Source organism: Heterodontus francisci, chromosome 35, assembly GCF_036365525.1.
Source record: "Heterodontus francisci isolate sHetFra1 chromosome 35, sHetFra1.hap1, whole genome shotgun sequence".
In the NCBI taxonomy this organism is placed as follows: domain Eukaryota; kingdom Metazoa; phylum Chordata; class Chondrichthyes; order Heterodontiformes; family Heterodontidae; genus Heterodontus; species Heterodontus francisci.
In genome coordinates this window covers 39,168,895-39,189,113 of record NC_090405.1, presented here as the reverse complement: position 1 = coordinate 39,189,113, position 20,219 = coordinate 39,168,895, and the positions used below count along the sequence as shown (strand labels likewise).

The 20,219-nt window shown below is 45.2% G+C and overlaps 1 protein-coding gene across 1 annotated transcript in view; it reads right to left on the bottom strand.

The window, feature by feature from the left end:
• The window catches only part of LOC137350633 (semaphorin-7A-like), a 49,806-nt gene that overhangs the window by 23,522 nt on the left and 6,065 nt on the right, over positions 1 to 20,219 (bottom strand). Inside the window, exons 2-6 of the mRNA XM_068015398.1 lie at positions 19,271 to 19,407; positions 8,264 to 8,317; positions 7,422 to 7,520; positions 5,491 to 5,593; positions 5,291 to 5,404 (exon numbers count right to left, since the gene is read on the bottom strand). Coding sequence (XP_067871499.1) covers positions 5,291 to 5,404; positions 5,491 to 5,593; positions 7,422 to 7,520; positions 8,264 to 8,317; positions 19,271 to 19,407 — 507 coding nt within the window. The remainder of the gene's footprint in view (positions 1 to 5,290; positions 5,405 to 5,490; positions 5,594 to 7,421; positions 7,521 to 8,263; positions 8,318 to 19,270; positions 19,408 to 20,219) is intronic.

The window sequence follows — 20,219 nt, the reverse complement described above, 5'->3', positions numbered from 1 at the left end:
CAAACTGGACGCTACGTCCAGATTCCTAATAGAAACAGTTAAAGATGCCAAACTGCACGACGTCTTCAGAAAACCTGCAGACGGAGCGCAGCGCAGATACACATGGTCAAGATCGGACGGGTCTGCCCGTTCCAGGATTGACTCCTGTTTGTGTCCCGTGCTGTCACGGTCGGATCCACCGACATCAAGCCGGTGTTCTTCTCCGACCACTGCCTCTTACTGGCCGACTGTCACTTACAGGACGACCAGCGGGTTGGCAGAGGGACTTAGAAGCTCAATGCTACACTGCTGACCCCAGAGAACGTTGAGGAACTCAAAAGGGATTACAAAGGTTGGAGGACCGTGAAACCCCTCTTTGAGTCTCCAGTTTACTGGTGGGAAGCGATTAAGGAGAACATCAAGAGGTTCTTCATCCACAAAGGTGTTCAGAAGGCGAGAGAGAGACAGAGGGAAATGTCCCGACTCCAGAAAAGTATGCAAAATCTGCTCCGGCTGCAGTCGATGGTGGTCAAGGTCAAGGAGGACCTCCAAGAGGTGAAGAGCCAGCAGGCCTCGCTCTTTGCCAAGGAGGCCTCCAAGATCATCTTCCGGTCCAGAGTCCGCTCCATCGAGCAGAATGAGACGTGCTCGCGCTACTTCTTCCAAAAGGTACAGAGAGAGAGCTCTGTTATCAGCAGCCTGAAGGAAGAAGATGGCTCGGAAACGTCTTCGCAGTCCGACATACTAAGGATCAGCAAATCCTTTTATGCTGGGCTGTATGACGCGAAGCCCACAGACAGCAGAGCCTCCCAGTCCTTCCTGTCATCTATCACAGAGGTCTTAGATGACAGCAGGAGGGAGAGACTGGACAAGCCGTTAACTCTGGACGAGCTGACAAAGGCCGTCGAGTCCTTCGAGACGAGTAAAACTCCCAGAAGCGACGGCTTACCGGTCGAGTTGTACTCGGTCCTGTGGGACTGGGTCGGCCCGTACCTGCTGGAAGTATACGAAAGTATGCTCCTGGCCGGCAGCATGTCAGAATCCATGAGGAAAGGCATCATCACCCTCATTTACAAGCAGAAGGGGGAGAGGGCAGAAATCAGAAATTGGCGGCCCATCTCACTGCTTAATGTTGACTACAAAATTCTGTCCAAAGTCATAGCCAGTCGAGTCAAATCTGCTCTGGAGTTGGTGATTCACCCCGATCAGACCTGCACTGTACCCGGCAGGAAGATCTCCGATAGTCTCGCGCTATTCAGGGATACGATCGCCTATGTACGGGACAGGAGGGTGGACACCTGCCTCATCAGCCTGGACCAGGAGAAGGCTTTTGACAGGATATCGCACACCTACATGATGGATGTGCTTTCCAAAATGGGGTTTAGGGAGGGAATCTGCAATTGGATCCAACTGCTCTACACAAACATCAGTAGCGCAGTCTCAATCAACGGGTGGGAATCGGAAAGTTTCCTGATCAAATCTGGAGTCAGATAGGGCTGTCCTCTCTCCCCGGTCTTGTTTGTTTGCTGTATTGAACCCTTTGCTGAGTCTATTAGGAAGGATGCGAGCATAAGAGGGGTGACAATCCCAGGCAGCGGAGGCACTCAGGTTAAAACCTCCCTGTACATGGATGACGTCGCCGTCTTCTGCTCGGATCCGCTGTCCGTGCGCAGACTGATGAGCATCTGCGACCAGTTCGAACTGGCCTCGGGAGCCAAAGTTAACCACGGCAAGAGCAAGGCCATGTTCTTTGGGAACTGGGCTGACCGATCCTTTGTCCCCTTCACCGTCAGGTCACATTACCTGAAGGTGCTGGGGATATGGTTCGGAAGGGCCGGGGCGTGCACCAAAACCTGGGAGGAGCGAGTTGCCAAGGTACGACAAAAGTTGGGCATGTGGGGGCAGCGATCTCTCTCCATTGTGGGTAAGAACCTGGTCATCAGGTGCGAGGCGCTCACGTTGTTGCTGTATGTGGCGCAGGTATGGCCCATACCCCACTCCTGCACTGTGGCAGTCACCCGAGCCATTTTCCGCTTCATCTGGGGATCTAAAATGGACCGGGTCCGGAGGGACACGATGTTCAAATCTCTGGACAAGGGTGGGAAATATGTACCCAACTTGGCCCTCATCCTGATGACCACCTTCGTGTGCGGCTGCATCAAGCTGTGTGTAGACCTCCAGTACGCAAACTCCAAGTGTCACTTCGTGCTGAGGTTCTATCTGTCCCCGGTGTTGCGAAGGATGGGCCTGGTCACATTGCCGCGGAACGCCCCATGCAGTTGGACCATGCCGGACCACCTATCCTTCGTAGAGTAGTTTCTGCGGGAAAACACCTTTGACCACCGGTCCATCAGGCAGTGGTCTGCATGGAATGTCCTCAAGGACCTATGAGAAAAGGAGACGGGGGATCCTGTCGGATGGTTCCCCGAGCAGACCGCCAAAGTGATTTGGCGGAATGCCTCATCACGAGAACTTTCAAACAAGCACCAAGATGTAGCTCGGCTGGTGGTGAGAAGGGGCCTCCCCGTCAGATCCTTCATGCACGCCCGAAGTCTCGCCCCCTCTGCACAATGCCCCCGCGGTGGCTGTGGTGGGGAAGAGACAGTTGCCCATCTCCTCCTGGAATGTGTCTTTGCAAAGCAGATGTGGAAAGAGATGCAGTGGTTTTTGTCGAGGTTCATCCCAAGCAACTCTGTAACACAGGAGTCTGTGCTCTACGGGCTGTCCCAGGGACACACACCGAGACAAACATCAACTGCTGCTGGAGGACTATCAATTCGGTGAAAGACGCCCTTTGGTCTGCCCGAAACTTGCTGGTCTTCCAGCGCAAAGAGTTGTCCACGACCGAATGTTGCAGACTGGCACATTCCAAGGTCCAGGACTACGTGCTGAGAGACGCACTAAAGCTTGGGGCAGCCACAGCAAAGGCTCAATGGGGAAAGACCACAGTGTAAGGTCCCCCCCACCAAGCTGAACTGAGGGGCTGGATTCATGGGAAACCCCTCGAACTGTATCGGGAAAATGTTGTGTGCTGTAAATGTAAAAATGTATATGGCATGACAATGAAATGGAAGGGTTGTGAGGCAACTCATGATTGTATTGAAGGAAAGTGATCATCTTTGCATTGTTCGTATTTTTTGACTTGATGCTGTTTTAAACTGTTTGGGAATGTAATTTTTACAGATTTTTATGAATAAAATATATTTTGGAAATAAAAAAAAACCTCCCGAATGCCTGGGAAAGTCTTCAATCTTTCTCCCCTTGTGAGTCAGTGCTCAGTCACGCCACCACGGCAAGTGCTAAGTTCTCTGTGTATCTTTGGGCCACATCAAAACAAAAGAGTTCTACTGAGATTACAAAACGTCTAGTGTCCCCATGTGAAACTCCCAGTCTTACAGATATATCTCCCCATCCCACGGGTTCCTCTGAAGATATTGATGTAGCATCAAATCAATCGAAGCTTTGAACTGTGGAGCTTGCAGTGTTTTGAAATTGCAATTGCATTGTGCATTCTGTACACTAGGGCCTGCTGCAGAACACACATGCTGGCAAAGGGCAAGTGAAAGTAAAACTAAAGAAGACTTCATTATGTTTAACAGCCTGCAGTCTCTGTCTCCCAGATCTCATACTAAACTCAGCTAAACCTCGCTGCAGTCCCAAGGACATCACAGAGCCCTGCTAACCAATTGGGTCAGGCTTTGCAACACAGGAATAAAAGCAAGAAATGCTGGAAATACTCAGCAGGTCTGGCAGCATCTGTGGAGAGAGAAGCAGAGTTAACGTTTCAACTCTACTTCTCTCTCCACAGATGCTGCCAGACCTGCTGAGTATTTCCAGCATTTCTTGTTTCTATTTCAGATTTCCAGCATCCGCAGTATTTTGCTTTTATTTGCAAGACAGCAACTTCACTTAACGAATATATATTTATGGTAAATAATGGCTCAGGAACTTCTGCTATTTGGGAGGAACTGAAGTTCAGCTGTTCCCTGTCAGTGAATCTCTCACTTTAGACAGTATTGCTTCATTTCTTGTTTCTACTGCATTAATATGTGACTTGGATATGGGGTTTTTTAGGAACCCAATTTGCATCCATCGCTGCAAAGAGAGGAAATCTGAAGCAACAAATCGCAGACAAATATTTAAAAAATGGAAACCAGGATCTCTGGTAGAATATTAGAATATAGATCATCAATTCTTTTGTGGTCACTTCCCTCTTCTAAAAGGGAAGGTATGTTCTGCTGAACTGCCCCAGGATCCTTTTGATGTCACAAGTTGAGTAAACCCACATGGCCTCCAGAATAGCTCACTGTAGTCAAATGTAGCCAATGACTCAGTGAGTCATACAGGCCTAAAAAATGTCAAGTTGACTGGTTTGGTCTGTGCTGAATTCGCTGGTTGAAGTTTCAAGGTATTGAGGGGGCTACAACCAGTTGAAGCAGGCCATGGGTAAGGTGTGACCACGGTAATTGCTGAGTCGGAGAAGCTCTCCTGCTTCTCTTGGTTCCACAGGACTTACTTTCGTTTGGAAGCCAAACTGAAGAAATCAGCTGCTGAAGAATCCTGACCCTGCCCAGCTTCATTCCAGTGAGAGGACCGTAAACAAGCCTTCGGTCCCTCATTTGCATGTGTAGGGACCCTGCGGCCTATTTTAGGTAGCCATCAAGTATGCCTGAAAAATGGCCTGATCCAATTTCAGTTTGAGTACTTGTCTTAAGGGGCAAGATGTTGGGCCCCCAAATTTGGGCCTCACTGCATCCATTTTATGCCTGTAAAATGAGTATAATGAGGTTCAAGTTCAATTCCCATGAGTGTGGAGTGCTGCCTTCGGTCCATAGTTACCAGTGAAAAGGAGGAAGTAAACAAATATCAAGTGAATAGAACAGTTAAAATGCAAGAAAAAGTTCAAAATGAACATGAACCCCATGACTCAGTGATTAACCGAAGTATTAGATATGACACTGAGTCACTCAAGGGTCAATTCCCAGTCTATGCTGAGGGACCTGATCTGAATCAATGTGGTGATGGGCTGATTACGGGGAGGTAAGGTATTCTAATAGCCTCAGTATCCCTGGAAAGGAAACTCCAGCAATTCCCGGGCCTATAGCTTCCCACGTGTCTGGTGCTTATTAGTGAATCTCAGGCAGCATTCATGCAATTGGTCCCGTGCTTTTATGATAAGGAGGGGGGGTCACAGAAGAAAATTAAAGGTGCAAAAAAAAATGACAATCCCGCAGCAGTGATGATGAGAAGGAGACATAGGCAGATTAAAGCATTTAAAAAGAATCGGAAAAGCATTTAGGATCACACTTACCATCCAACCACTTGTCAACAGAATGTAACCACAATGTGTCATTTTCTTTTTTATACCCCCGAAGGCGCACACGATCCCCATTATATAAAGGTGCTGCTGAATAGAGTCTTCCTCCTGTAATTAGAAGTCAAAATACACACCCTGAATGAACTGGTCCTTGGTCTACAAAGGATTCAAACTTGAATTGCAAGGGGACCTACCTTCAACCAATGAGGTGACACCCTGCTTTCGAGTGAAAGAACAGACACCTTTTCCTAAAGGACGTCCATGTCCATTGATAATTACTTGAATCGCATTGTCAAACTAAAAATAAATTGATTGGTTAATATTTTTATTTTCTCAACTTAGCGGGTTGATCTCATGGAACAGATAAACAGTAGTCCGTGAGGGATTATTACTTAAATAAAAAGAAAACGTGTATGGAAATAACACCATTATCGTCATATCATGTGACTACCAGGACGGTAGAAGGTGATGTAGATGAACCTTGGTCTTTTTCCCTCTAGCAATTCCTATGTTGTTGTTCCAGGATTCCTTGGAATCTGGCTTCTTGTCTCTGAAAATATTTTATCAGAAATAAGTGTGCTTAGAGACAGTGCAGTTACCAAAGTAGGTGAGATATGTGATACGTTTCTTAGAGTTTGACTCCTTTCTTTGAGATAATGAAAGGCATTTTAGCTGCACAGCCATGAAAACGGGTTTGGTAAGTTTGTTGGCTGCGTTTGCTGACAACGCCACCACCAGGTGGCACTGCAATGGCACATGCACAAATGCAGCCTGTGCCACTAAAACGTCACAGTCTGCGACATCAGGCAGCTGCCAGGATGAAAGATGGCGCTGCTCAAATAATCACACGATGGCAACCTAAACACATGGCAGCACACAATGGCCGGAGCGGAGAGGAGGGGAGGGAGCGAGCGGGCCGGGGAGGGGAGGGAGCGAGCGGGCCGGGGAGAGGAGGGAGCGAGCGGGCCGGGGAGAGGAGGGAGCGAGCGGGCCGGGGAGGGAGGGAGGGAGCGAGCGGGCCGGGAGGGAGGGAGGGAGAGAGCGGGCTGGGGAAGGGAGGAAGCGAGTGGGCCGGGGAGGGGAGGGAGAGAGGGAGGGTGCGAGCAGGTGAGCCAGCGGTCGGGGGTGTGGTAAGTGGGCAGTGTGCGAGCGGTCGTGGGGTGGGGCTGTGAGCGAGCGGGCGGGCAGCAGTGGGAAGGAGAGCGCACCCGCCACCAGCAAGGTCTTCAGCCGCGCTCTCCCGGCACCCCTGCTCTCTCCGGCCCAGATCCCCCCACCATCTGCATGCGTTACGATGACGTCATCTGCGCATGCACCAACCCCATGGGCCCGTGTTACGCGATGACATCATCTGCGCATGCGTCAACCAGTCCTGGCACTGCGGAATGCAGCGCATACGCAGAGGATAGGAACCAATCTGCACATGTGCGCAGATCGGCGCAGTCGGATGACGTAATCTGCCAGCTGCGTTGTCAGTAATCACTTTGAAATTTGTTTCATTTAAGGAGGAACAGCACTGTCATCACATTAATGTCCCAGCCAGGTAACACCTATCAATGGGGTTTACATTATGCATTGTAGGTTTGCAAATGAATAAGATGACAGGAAAATATTTAAAATAATTAATTTCGCTCATTACTGATTTCTCAATCTCCCCAGAAGTGGATAATCTACTCTTACCAACAGAAGAGTCCAGTTTTCCTGCTTCTAGCTCTGTCTACGCTGCCCTGTGACTGGGTGATAACGAGGTATACAAACAGGACAACAGTCTCCAGCCCTTATTGGTTAGAAGCATCTGGCCTCTCATATCATGACATAGAAGAGAAATTGCCAAATTGGTCAGTCAATGGCTCAGGCCTAAAGCACACCATCCTATGACACACTGAGAGGTGACATAGACTTTGGGGAAATATTGGCATTGCCACCCAATATATAATCCCCCAATTGGGGGAGGTGCAGAATGGGAAGATGATCCAATCTCGCCCATATATACTATTGGGCAAAATCAAAATGGCCCCCAGTGAGTTCGAACGATCTCCATGCTGTCTGTACTTCGATCAAAATTTTAAGGTGAAAGACACAGTTAGGAGGAATAAATGTTAGAATTTATCCAAAACGTACTTACAAGTAGCCAACATCGTGGATCCTGGGCATTGGTTCCACACAGAAGAATGTGAGTTGCGTTGAATCTTTGCAAGACCATGATAACATTCTCACAATAACCCTGGAGTTAAATAAAGGTCATGAATGTTTAAACAAGGTTAAGGAAATGAGACAGAACAATACCACAGAGGCCCATTAAAAGAGATATCATTCAGAATGCAACATCCCTGCAGCCTCCTCGGATAAGCAGTATCCAAGATAAATCCTTAGTATCACAGGTACCCACTAGCCCCATGCAAATGAGGTGCCCTCCACCAATCCCACATCATCCGAAGGGGCCAATGCTGGAGATCTCTGGCAGGTAAGATTCCGTCATGTGCCAAGATCGCAGCTCATGTAATTTTGAAGGCCTTACGTGTGACCTTACAAATTATTCATTCCCACATCCATGCTTATAATGAAAACTTCCCATTACTAACTGCCTTCTGACGTGGCCTGGCAATTTTGGATCATTAGGAAGAGGAATTTTTTTAAATTATTCGTTCGTGAGATATGGGCGTCACTGGCTAGGCCAGTATTTATTGCCCATTCCTACTTGACATTGTGAAGCTGGTGGTGAGATTGCTGGAAGCCAAGTCATATTTCAGGAACGGTGCAAAAATGGCAGCTCTGATTGGAAAGCTATTTTGTCACATCGGAAAATATTTCCACATAATAGCAGCACATAAACACTTGAGCTGGGAGAGAGTTGTACAAATACTCGATTATAAGACTATTAGAGATCCTTCTACTGTGAAATTCCATTCAATTGTAGAGTTTCAACAAAGCGAAGTGAACTGAAAGAGTTTCCAGATCAGAACTCACCAATGTCGCTTTTGTGCATTTTTCAGTGGATTTGTCATCAGCTGGCACTGAGATCTGGAAGGTGAAGAGAGAAGGGTAGTGACTGATGATGGGCTTTAATATGAAAAGTAACACAGCTAATTTTACTCCTTTATTTCACTATTGTGAAGCTCTGCACAATCCTTCCCCAATAATAAGGCAATTCAACACTTTAATAATGTTGTAGTATGCCATGTGAGCCGCATGGAAGATGGCAGGATCCCCAAAGACACATTGTACAGTGAGCTCGCCACTGGTATCAGACCCACCGGCCGTCCATGTCTCCGTTATAAAGACGTCTGCAAACGCGACATGAAATCGTGTGACATTGATCACAAGTCGTGGGAGTCAGTTGCCAGCATTCGCCAGAGCTGGCGGGCAGCCATAAAGACAGGGCTAAATTGTGGCGAGTCGAAGAGACTTAGTAGTTGGCAGGAAAAAAGACAGAGGCGCAAGGGGAGAGCCAACTGTGCAACAGCCCCAACAAACAAATTTCTCTGCAGCACCTGTGGAAGAGCCTGTCACTCCAGAATTGGCCTTTATAGCCACTCCAGGCGCTGCTTCACAAACCACTGACCACCTCCAGGCGCGTATCCATTGTCTCTCGAGATAAGGAGGCCCAAAAGAATCTTACAGTGGGTTGTAATGAAGAGGGACTTGTATTTATATAGTGTCTTTCACAACCTCAGCATGTTCCCTTAGCAGCCAATGCACTACATTTGAATTGTAGTCACTGTTGTAATGTTGGAAAGCTGGCAGCCAGTTTACACTCCCACAGATTGTCTGCTTTAAGGTGTTGGTTGAGGGGTAAATATTAACCAGCACACCAGGGAGAAATCTCTTCCTCGTCTTCAAATAATGTCAAGGTATCTTTTGCATCTAACTGAGAGGGCAAATTGGCCACAAGAAAACTACAGAGATACTGCACACAGTTGAATCCCAATGTATTGCATCACTGGCTTTACTGTAGACCATCAGCGTGGTCTCACTGTGTCAGAGTGAGGATGGACGCTGTGTTAGAGAAACAGACATAATCATTTATTCGTCCCGATTAATCCATCAGATTTATAAAAATACTTGATTTTTGCTACTGTAGTTTTTTCAAAAAATCTATATATTTCTGTTTCACCATCACCAAACACTAGTTAGTTGAAGCCATTATTGAGCATATTCCATTAGTATTCTCTCCATAGCAGAGACACTTGTCAGTAACCAGTACTCACAACTTTTTCATCGTTTGAAACTTTTTTAAAGTTTCTATTAATCTGCTTCCACAATAACTCACTGTGTAAAAAAAATTCTCATCTCCCCATAGGATTTTTTTTGTCAATTATCTCAAATCTGTCTCTTCTGATTACTGACCCTCCTGCAAGTGGAAACAGTATCTCCCCATCCACCCAATCAAAACCATCATGATGTGAACACCTCTATTAAATCTCCCCTTAGCCTTAATACAAAATCAAAGGACTGAGGATGCTGGAATATGAAATAAGAACAGAAAATGCTGGAAATACTCAGCAGCTCAGGCAGCATCTGTGGAGACAGAAACAGGGTTAACATTTCGGGCCGATGACCTTTCAAGGTCCCTTGAAACTTCTTTGCTCCAAGGAGGCCAATCCCTAATTTTTTTTTTACAATTTTCTTGGTGGTAATTAAGGTTGGGATTTAGTAAAGTGTAACACAACATAAATTTACAGGAGAGATTAGATCTGCTATTGGTCATAATTGCAGCTGAACACCAGCCAATATTTAAGCACAATCATGATACCATTTGTCATGAGAACAGATGGTGTCAGAAATACTCAGCAGATCTGGCATCTGTGGAGAGAGATCCAGCATCTGCAGTATTTTGCTCTTATTATACCATTTGTTATGTTTAGTTTACTTTGGACTCTTAGTATACGATTGGTACCAAGCCAGCAGTATGAAATTCCAACAATTTCAACCAATCAGTGAAACAGAGCAGTGATCCATAACTCAAAATACTTCCTGGCAAAACACTTCAGTATATTCAGAATTTCCACCCTTCTCTCACCTTTACATGGTCCATCTCTGACACTTCCCTTCCCTTCCTCGACTTCTCTGTCTCCATCTCTGGGGATAGGTTGTCTACCAATATCCATTATAAGCCCACTGACTCCCACAGCTACCTCGACTACACTTCTTCACACCCTACCTCCTGTAAGGACTCCATTCCATTCTCCCAGTTTCTCCGTCTCCGACGCATCTGCTCTGATGATGCTACCTTCCATGACGGTGCTTCTGATATGACCTCCTTTTTCCTCAACCGAGGATTTCCCCCCACTGTGGTTGACAGGGCCCTCAACCGTGTCCGACCCATTCCCCGCACCTCTACCCTCACCCCTTCCCCTCCCTCCCAGAACCGTGACAGGGTTCCCCTTGTCCTCACTTTTCATCCCACCAGCCTCCATATCCAAAGGATCATCCTCCGCCATTTTCGCTACCTCCAGCGTGATGCCACTACCAGTCGCATCTTCCCCTCCCTTCCCCTGTCAGCATTCCGAAGGGATCGTTCCCTCCGCAACACCCTGGTCCACTCCTCCATTACCCCCACCACCTCGTCCCCGTCCCAGGGCACCTTCCCTTGCAATCGCAGGAGGTGTAATACCTGCCCATTTACATCCTCTCTCCTCACTATCCCAGGCCCCAAACACTCCTTTCAGGTGAAGCAGCGATTTACTTGTACTTCTTTCAATGTAGTATACTGTATTCGCTGCTCACAGTGTGGTCTCCTCTACATTGGGGAGACCAAGCGCAGACTGGGTGACCGCTTTGCGGAACATCTCCGCTCAGTCCGCAAGCAGGACCCTGAGCTTCCGGTTGCTTGCCATTTCAACACTTCCCCCTGCTCTCATGCTCACATCTCTGTCCTGGGATTGCTGCAGTGTTCCAGTGATCATCAACGCAAGCTCGAGGAACAGCATCTCATCTACCGATTAGGCACACTACAGCCTGCCGGACTGAACATTGAGTTCAATAATTTCAGAGCATGACAGCCCCCCACTTTACTTTCATTTTTAGTCATTTTTAGTTATTTTTTCTTCCTTTTTTTTTACATTCCTTTTTACATTTTTTACAATCTTTTTTTGCATTTATTTCATTTCATCTTAGTTTGTTCAGTTTGCTTACCCACTGTTTTTTTCAGGTTGTTTTTCTTCAGGTTTGCACTTGCTGCTGTTCAATATTCAGTATATTCACACCTAATCTGTACTAATGCTTTGTCTTTCAACACACCATTAACATATTGTTTGCCTTTGCTCCGTGACCTTTTGGTCAGCTATGTGGCCTGGTCCAATCTGCACCTTCTCCTTTGTTATCTCTTGCCCAACCCCCACCTCACTTGTTTATAATCTGTGACTTTTCTAATATTTGTCAGTTCCGAAGAAGGGTCACTGACCCGAAACGTTAACTCTGCGTCTCTTTCCACAGATGCTGCCAGACCTGCTGAGTGAATCCAGCATTTCTTGTTTTTGTTTCAGTATATCCTGATTGATCAGCTTTCTTAAATTCATGTAGGAACCAAAGAAATGATAAGGAGAACAAAACAGAAAGGTTCCACATACCATAAATATAGAAAGTGAAAAGTGATGACTGAATGAACATTGTATGACTTCTAATTACATGCACCAGTGATTAGAATGTCTTTGTACTTTATACAATGAATGTTGATTGACATAAAGTACTATTATATGTTCTGAAGAGCAGTTCCCAGAAGGAAGGACGTTGCTTTTGTTCTGAGTAGGCATCAATATCAATCTGGTGAAGCTAGAACCCAGAACCACTTGCATGCCAAACAGCGTAAGCAGCATGTGGTAGACACAGCTAAGCGATCTCACAATCAATGGATCAGATCTAAGCTCTGCAGTCCTGCCATGACCAGTTGTGAATGGTGGTGGATAATTAAACAACAGGAGGAGGTGGCTCCACAAATATCCCCATCCTCATTGATGTGGGAGCCCAGCACATCAGTGCAAAAGATAAGGCTAAAGCATTTGCAACAATCTTCAGCCAGAAGTGCCAAGTGGATGATCCATCTCTGCCTCCTCCTGAAGTCCCCAGCATCACAGATACCAGTCTTCAGCCAATCCGATTCACTCCGTGTGATATCAAGAAATGACTGAAGGCACTGGATACTGCAAAGGCTATGGGCCCTGACAACATTCCGGCAATTGTACTGAAAACCTGTGCTTCAGAACTTGTCGTGCCCTTAGCCAAGCTGTTCCAGTACAGCTAAAGCACTGGCATCTACCCAGCAATGTGGAAAATTGCCTAGGTATGTCCTGTACACAAAAAGCAGGGCAAATCCAACCCCGCCAATTACCACTCCATCGTCTCAATCATCAGTAAAGTGATGCAAGGTGTCATTGACGGTGCTATCAAGCGACACTTGCTTAGCAATAACCTGCTCAGTGACACTCAGTTTGGGTTCCGCCAGGGCCATTCAGCTCCTGACCTCATTACAGCCTTAGTTCAAACATGGGCAAAAGAGCTGAACTCAAGAGGTGAGGTGAGAGTGACTGCCCTTGACATGAAGGCAGCATTTGACTTGAGTATGGCATCAAGGAGTGCGAGAAAAACTGAAGTCAATGGGAATCAGGGGGAAAACTGTGGTTGGAGTCATACCTAGCGCAAAGGAAAATGGCTGTGGTTGTTGAAGGTCAATCATCTGAGCTCCAGGACATCACTGCAGGAGTTCCTCTGGGTAGTGCCCTAGGCCCAACTATCTCCAGCTACTTCATCAATGACCCTCCTTCAATCACAAGGTCAGAAGTGGGGACATTTGCTGATGATGACACAATGTTCAACACCCGTTGTGGTCCGTCAGATACTGAAGCAGTCTGTGTAGAAATGCAGCAAGCCCTGGACAATATCCAGGCTTGGACTGATAAGTGGCAAGTTACATTTGCGCCACACAAGTGCCTGGCAATAACTATCTCCAACAAGAGAGAATCTAACCATCTCCCCTTGACATTCAAAGGCATTACGATCGCTGAATCCCCCACTACCAACATCCTGGGGGTTACTATTGAACAGAAACTGAACTGGAGTAGCCATATAAATACCATGGCTATAAGAGCAGGTCAGAGGCTCGGAATCCTACGGTGCGTAACTCGCTTCCTGATTCCCCTAAGCCTGTCCACCACCTACAAGGCACAAGTCAGGAGTGTGATGGAATACTCTCCACTTGCCTGCATGTGTGCAGCTCCAACAGCACTCAAGAAGCTCGACACCATCCAGGACAAAGCAGCCCGCTTGACTGGCACCCCATCTACAAACATTCACTCCCTCCACCACTGACGCTCAGTGGTAGCAGTGTGGACCATCTACAAGATGCACTGCAGCAATGCACCAAGGCTAACCTGAATATCTGTATTCTCTGTTAGTTATAGGTATTGCAGTTGTCCTATTCTGGTCTTCTCTCCTTTACTTTCCTATTAAAATGTTCAAATTCTAAATGCTCATCGAAGTCTATAAAATAACAACCCATCCCCTCCTACCCCCAAATAATTCTGTATAGTTTTAAGTCCCTTTGCCTGAACTACATTGTTCCCAGATCTTGCTCACATTTTCTATAAAATGAACAATGTCCCATGGATATAATATTGCTGAAAACATTAATCCCTTTGTATAAGCAACAGCTAACATTTGGAGAATTGAGACAGCCTGAATTTAAGTGAAACATGGCTTTGAGGATTCACACACCTATTCTCTCAAAATAGGAGACATTCCTTCATTCCATTCATCCCACACTCCCGCTAATTTAAATTCCATTTCTGGTTTCTCCTTTATAACAGCCTGTTCTTGCAATGGATTACATTCCAGTGTTATCCGATCTGACACCCTTCATTACCACCCACCCATTCCCTACTACAATGATAGCAGCTTCCTCTTGTCTTTTTCTCTGTTGCAGTGAAACACCCTGACTGGTCCTCCCTATGTCTAATGAACCCCGTGCTCCCTTTCTCCAGTTTCTAGGTTCTCCAAACTAGCTTGTAACCTAACATTATACACCATGATGTTGGGAGTTCGAAAATTCCACTCATTTCCAGATTTCAACTTTGAACACATTTGTGCAAAAAAATTACCTTGGCTGTGAAGCACGTTCTGAGGTCCTGAGGATATGAAAGTCAATATATAAATGCAAGTTCTTTCTTTTTCACTCATGATTTCTGAGGATGCTTATTTCTGCTTGTAGGTATTTTGTCCCCTAGTTTTCTCAGCTTTTTCTCTTCCTCAGATAACACACTTTCGACAGCAAATTTGATTGAGGAACAAGCAATCTGCTGCTTTTATCTGCTAACTACAAATGTGGCTGCAGATCTTTCCCTCTCTCCCTCTCTCTCTCTATCTCCAATATTCCCACCTTTACTCCACTGGAGGGGGTTAGAGGGTGGATGAAGGACTGATGGGCTCGACTCAGCCTCTTCCAAAGCAATATAATTAAAATATGCAACATAGTGAACAAAGAGACAATTGTATCTGCTTCTCATTACTCCCTGCTATCTCATTCTAATGGGGCTGATCTTCAAATACGAGCTGGTTTAGTTTGTAAGCAAAGTTGGTGATACCCTTGTACCTCAGCTGTTCAGTGATGAGAAGGAAATGGCCCTCTATCTGCCCTGTTTGTCATCAGGCTTAGTGAATAGTTGAAGCATGCAAACAGCAGCCAGCAGATGGATGCTCTGAAGTGAGCTGCAGTGCAACTTCAACTTGTATTTGCATATCACCTTTAATGTAGTAGAACTTCCCAAGGGACTGCACAGGAATGATTATCAAATAAAATGTGACATGAAACCACAATAAAAATTAGCAGTAAAAAAGAAGAAATGCTGGAACCACTCAGCAGGTCTGGCAGCATCTGTGAAAAGTGACCCGAAATGTTAACTCTGCTTCTCTTTTCACAGATGCTGCCAGACCTGCTGAGCGGTTCCAGCATTTCTTGTTTTTATTTCAGATTTCCAGCATCCGCAGTATTTTGCTTTTATATAAAAATTAGCAGGACAGGTCAAAGAGGGAGGTTTTAAGGAGCATCGTAAAGAAGGAGAGAGAAGTAGAGATGCGGAGAGGTTTAGACAGGGAATCCCAGAGCTTAGGACCTTAGCAGCTAAAGACATGCCTATCAATTGGCTGGTGGTGAGAAGAGCCCTCCCCGTCAGATCCTTCCTGCACGCCCGAAGTCTCGCCCCTTCCGCGCAATGCCCCCGCGGTGGCTGTGGTGGGAAAGAGACGGTTGCCCGCCCCCTCCTGGAATGTGTCTTTGCAAAACAGGTGTGGAAAGAGATGCAGTGGTTTTTGTCGAGGTTCATCCCAAGCAGCTCTGTAACACAGGAGTCTGTGCTCTACGGACTGTTCCCAGGGACACACACCGAGACAAACATCAACAGCTGCTGCAGGACTATCAACTCAGTGAAAGACGTCCTTTGGTCTGCCCGAAACTTGCTGGTCTTCCAGCGCAGAGTTGTCCACGACCGAATGTTGCAGACTGACACATTCCAAGGTCCAGGACTATGTACTGAGGGACGCACTAAAGCTTGGGGCAGCCGCAGCAAAGGCTCAATGGGGAAAGACCACTGTGTAAGGTCCCCCCCACCAAGCTGAACGGAGGAGCTGGATCCATGGGAAATCCCTCGAACTGTATCGGAAAAATTTTCATTTGCTGTAAAATGTAAAAATGTATATGGCATGACAAATGAAATGAAAGGGTTGTGAGGCAACTCATGATTGTACAGAAGGAAATGGACCGCCTTTGCACGGTTTGTATTTTTGAACTGGTGCTGTTTGAAACTGTTTAGCGATGTATTTTTCACATATTTTTATGAATAAAGTATATTTTGGAAAAAAAAAATCAGTGGCAGAGTGATATAAAATTGGGGATGCATGTGCAGAGTGACACACGCATAGTTTAGTTTAAAAATACCATCCATTCTGATGTGGATTATGGTTAAACACAAACTCATCGGGTGAATTGTTCCTGTGGCATACATGGTGCCTCACCCACAGGCAAAGACTCAGAAATTCTATATATTGTTATTTCTGTTGAAAAAACATGTCAAATCGAGGCCAGAAACAACCAAAATTTGCATTTATATAGCACCTTTAGCATAATAAAGTGTCCCAAGGTGCTTCACAGGAGCATTATCAAACAAAATTTGACAGAATCGTTAAGCCGCTTCATTTCACAGCAAATGAACATACAGAGCAACGGTTATGCTCCTGCTCACTTAATTCAATCGGTACAATTGTCCTCACGTAATAATGCAAAATTATGAACATGCTATACTTCCCAACATCAGTGGGTCTTTTGACTTAACTTCACCGCAAGCTAAACATCAGGCCAAAACATGGCTTTCCATTTTAAAAATGTGATTGCCAATGACACGGTGTATCCTTTTATCTCACTGTGTTTACAGCCAGAACCCAATTTTGCAAAGGCCACCTTGGCTAAGGATCAGAGACTTCCCAACACAACAGACTTTGTTAGCTAAGGAATTGTTTATTGTTGAAAGGTTTTGGGGAAAATTTGAATATTAATCACATTTAGTCTCAGTGCTTTTGTTTTTAAACTGGTGTAAATACATTTTTCCTCAAGCCACAAACATTAATAGGAACTTTTCAAAAAAATTCTTTAAAAAATGGTTAGAAAATCCCCAACAATTACATCTGCCATCACCTCAAACAAAGCAAAACAGATTGATCAACGATACAGACAATTGAATATACTGGTTACATATTTTATTTCCAGATAGAAGATGATAAAAACAAAAGACTTGCACCTTTCTTGGCCACTAGATGTCCGAAAGCACTTTACAGACAATGGAATATTTTTTGAAGTGTAGTCATAGTTGTAATTAGGAATGACGGCAGCCAATTTGCACACAACAAACTCCCGTAAAGAGCAATCTGGTAATGACCAGATAATTTGATCTTTGCAATGTTGATTGAGCAATAAATACTGACTGGGATTCCAGGAATGACTCCCCTGCTCTTCTTTAAAATAGTTTGAGGTGATGGCAGATGTAATTTTTGGGGATTTTCTGACCATCTTTGTTAGAATTTTTTTGAAAAGTTCCCATTAATGTTTGTGGCTTGAGGAAAAATGTATTTGCACAAGTTTAAAAACAAAAGCACTGAGACTAAATGTGATTAATATTCAAATTTTCCCCAAAAAGTCCATCTGAGAAGGCAGTCAGGGCCTCGGTTCAACGTCTCATCCAAAAGACACAGCACCTCCAAAAGTGCAGCACTCTCTCAGTACGGCACTAGAATGTCAGCCTGCATTTTGCACTCAAGTCCTGGAGTGGGCATAATTTTCTGATAGCAATCCCCAATTATCCTGCAGTCATGCCTTAACTTGAAATAGTGCTTAGGATTAACCTCCTCTCTTCTACTTAGTTTAGTTTAGTTTAGAGATACAGCACTGAAACAGGCCCTTCGGCCCACCGAGTCTGTGCCGACCATCAACCACCCATTTATACTAATCCTACACTAATTCCATATTCCTACCACATCCCCACCTGTCTCTATATTCCCCTACCACCTACCTATACTAGGGGCAATTTATAATGGCCAATTTACCTATCAACCTGCAAGTTTTTGGCATGTGGGAGGAAACCGGAGCACCCGGAGGAAACCCACGCAGACGCAGGGAGAACTTGCAAACTCCACACAGGCAGTACCCAGAATTGAACCCGGGTCGCTAGAGCTGTGAGGCTGCGGTGCTAACCACTGTGCCACATTAGTAGCTAATGTACCTCAATAGGCCCATTCTCAATCACCTCCTTTCAAGGCTTGAGAATCCAAGTTTTCCTAACCACTTCTCAGACCTCAGTCCTCTAATGCTAGGGATCAGCCTAATTGTTCCTCCCTACAGCATGTACATCTGCAAGTTCCTGCACTCTTCCCACTGGATTCTCTCACCTCTCTCTCTACATGCGTGCAGAGTTTGTTTCTCTATGGGGAACGTTTCTTGAATTTGTGCCTGTTGGTCCTTGCTATGTACTAATGGTGCTGCCATCAGTACTGTCTCCTCAAATATATTCCATTTACCGTCAACTGAAGTTTCTCAAGTTCTCATTCCCTACTGATTTGCGTAAACTTCCTTCATTGCTTAAGGTCAGCTCTCCTAAAATTGTGTAACTGTTTAGCAACAGTGGCGCAGTGGTTAGCACTGCAGCCTCACAGCTCCAGCGACCTGGGTTCAATTCTGGGTACTGCCTGTGTGGAGTTTGCTAGTTCTCCCTGTGTCTGCGTGGGTTTTCTCCGGGTGCTCCGGTTTCCTCCCACAAGCCAAAAGACTTGCAGGTTGGTAGGTAAATTGGCCATTATAAATTGCCACTAGTATAGGTAGGTGGTAGGGGAAATATCAGGGACAGGTGGGGATGTGGTAGGAATATGGGATCAGTGGAGGATTAGTATAAATGGGTGGTTGATGGTCGGCACAGACTTGGTGGGCCGAAGGGCCTGTTTCAGTGCTGTATCTAAACTAAAACTAAACTAAACTAAAAAACTGACTGGCGAGGTTCACTATCACCCCTTGCCGTACATCTCCCACTGAGCCACTGGAAGGGCAGATCATTTTTGTCAGAATCATAGATGGTTACAGCACAAAAGAAGGCCTATCAGCCCATCACGTCCATGACAGCTCTATGCAAGAGCACTTAATTTGTGAGTTTCTGAAATAAATCTGGCCAAATCAATATCCATCGTTTGAACTCCCTTCCCACATTGCTTGAGATTCTTGGGCATGCAATACTATCCTAAAAACAGACCCTAATATGTGTAAGCAAGAACAGTGTATCACAAAACAAATGTCCTTAGGTAATTACCACACTCAACATGACAAAACAGGGCTGGAAAATGCACGATCCTCCACAGATTGTTTATGGTCTGTCTGTAATTTTACAAATAATGGGCACTAGTCAAGATATTACATCTTATTAACATATCAGGAACAGGCTGATTCTATACCTTTTCTATTGGGCGAGGTTCTCCAAACTTTATGCGATAAAGAATTGCATTTCCACCAACATAAACAGTACTTCCTTCACGAAGTGTGACTGTGTAGTCCTCATTCGAGCCAAATTTGATTCGATCTTTAATTTCACCTGTAAAGATATAAAGGAGCATAGCTTTACTGATTAATGATAAACACAAAGTCAGGGAAAGGAACAAAATGTAATTTGAAAGAAATGCCAATCACGGTGATTGGAACTCAAGGACTTGGATCCACTGAAATGGCCCAATTTCTCATGACTGATACTATGTAAACACAATATGCAAGCACAGGATAAGATTATTCTCTGCATGAGTGTGGCCATTATAATTTCTCTACTGGCATAGCAGGTGATGGGTCAACGACTGCTGACTAATGCAGACCAGCTCACTATTTCTTGAGAAGCCCTGATTGAAATACTTCCACAAGGCAAGGCGGTGCACAGCAATGATTTGTTGGGAATATTCAATTCCAATATTTACTGGACTGTCCTCAACTTGGTTATGCACTCCTACAAATAAAACAAGTTGCAAATATTCACTTACACTTAAACATAGACTATGATTGTCTGGATAGCTCAGGTAATTTATCCAGTGCTTAAATTGCCAATGCAAGGTTATAGAATCAATCCCTGGCATGTGTTGAAGCTGCTGAACCTCCGACATTAACAGACAATGTGACAACATTGAAACTATTGACTCAGCATTTTATTATTTCCGGGAACATGGACCTTGGGTGTGAAACTCTTGCTGTTAGATGGAAACCTTTTTGTCATCATACTGTTTCCTAAATAGGTAAAGAGAAGGAATTTTTTCTAAATATAGTCTGAAACAGTGTATGGCACTTTCTGCTCCTTCTCAATCAAGTTAGTTAAACACGATTTGCCCTTAACAAATCTGTACTGTCATTCCTTAATTAATCCAT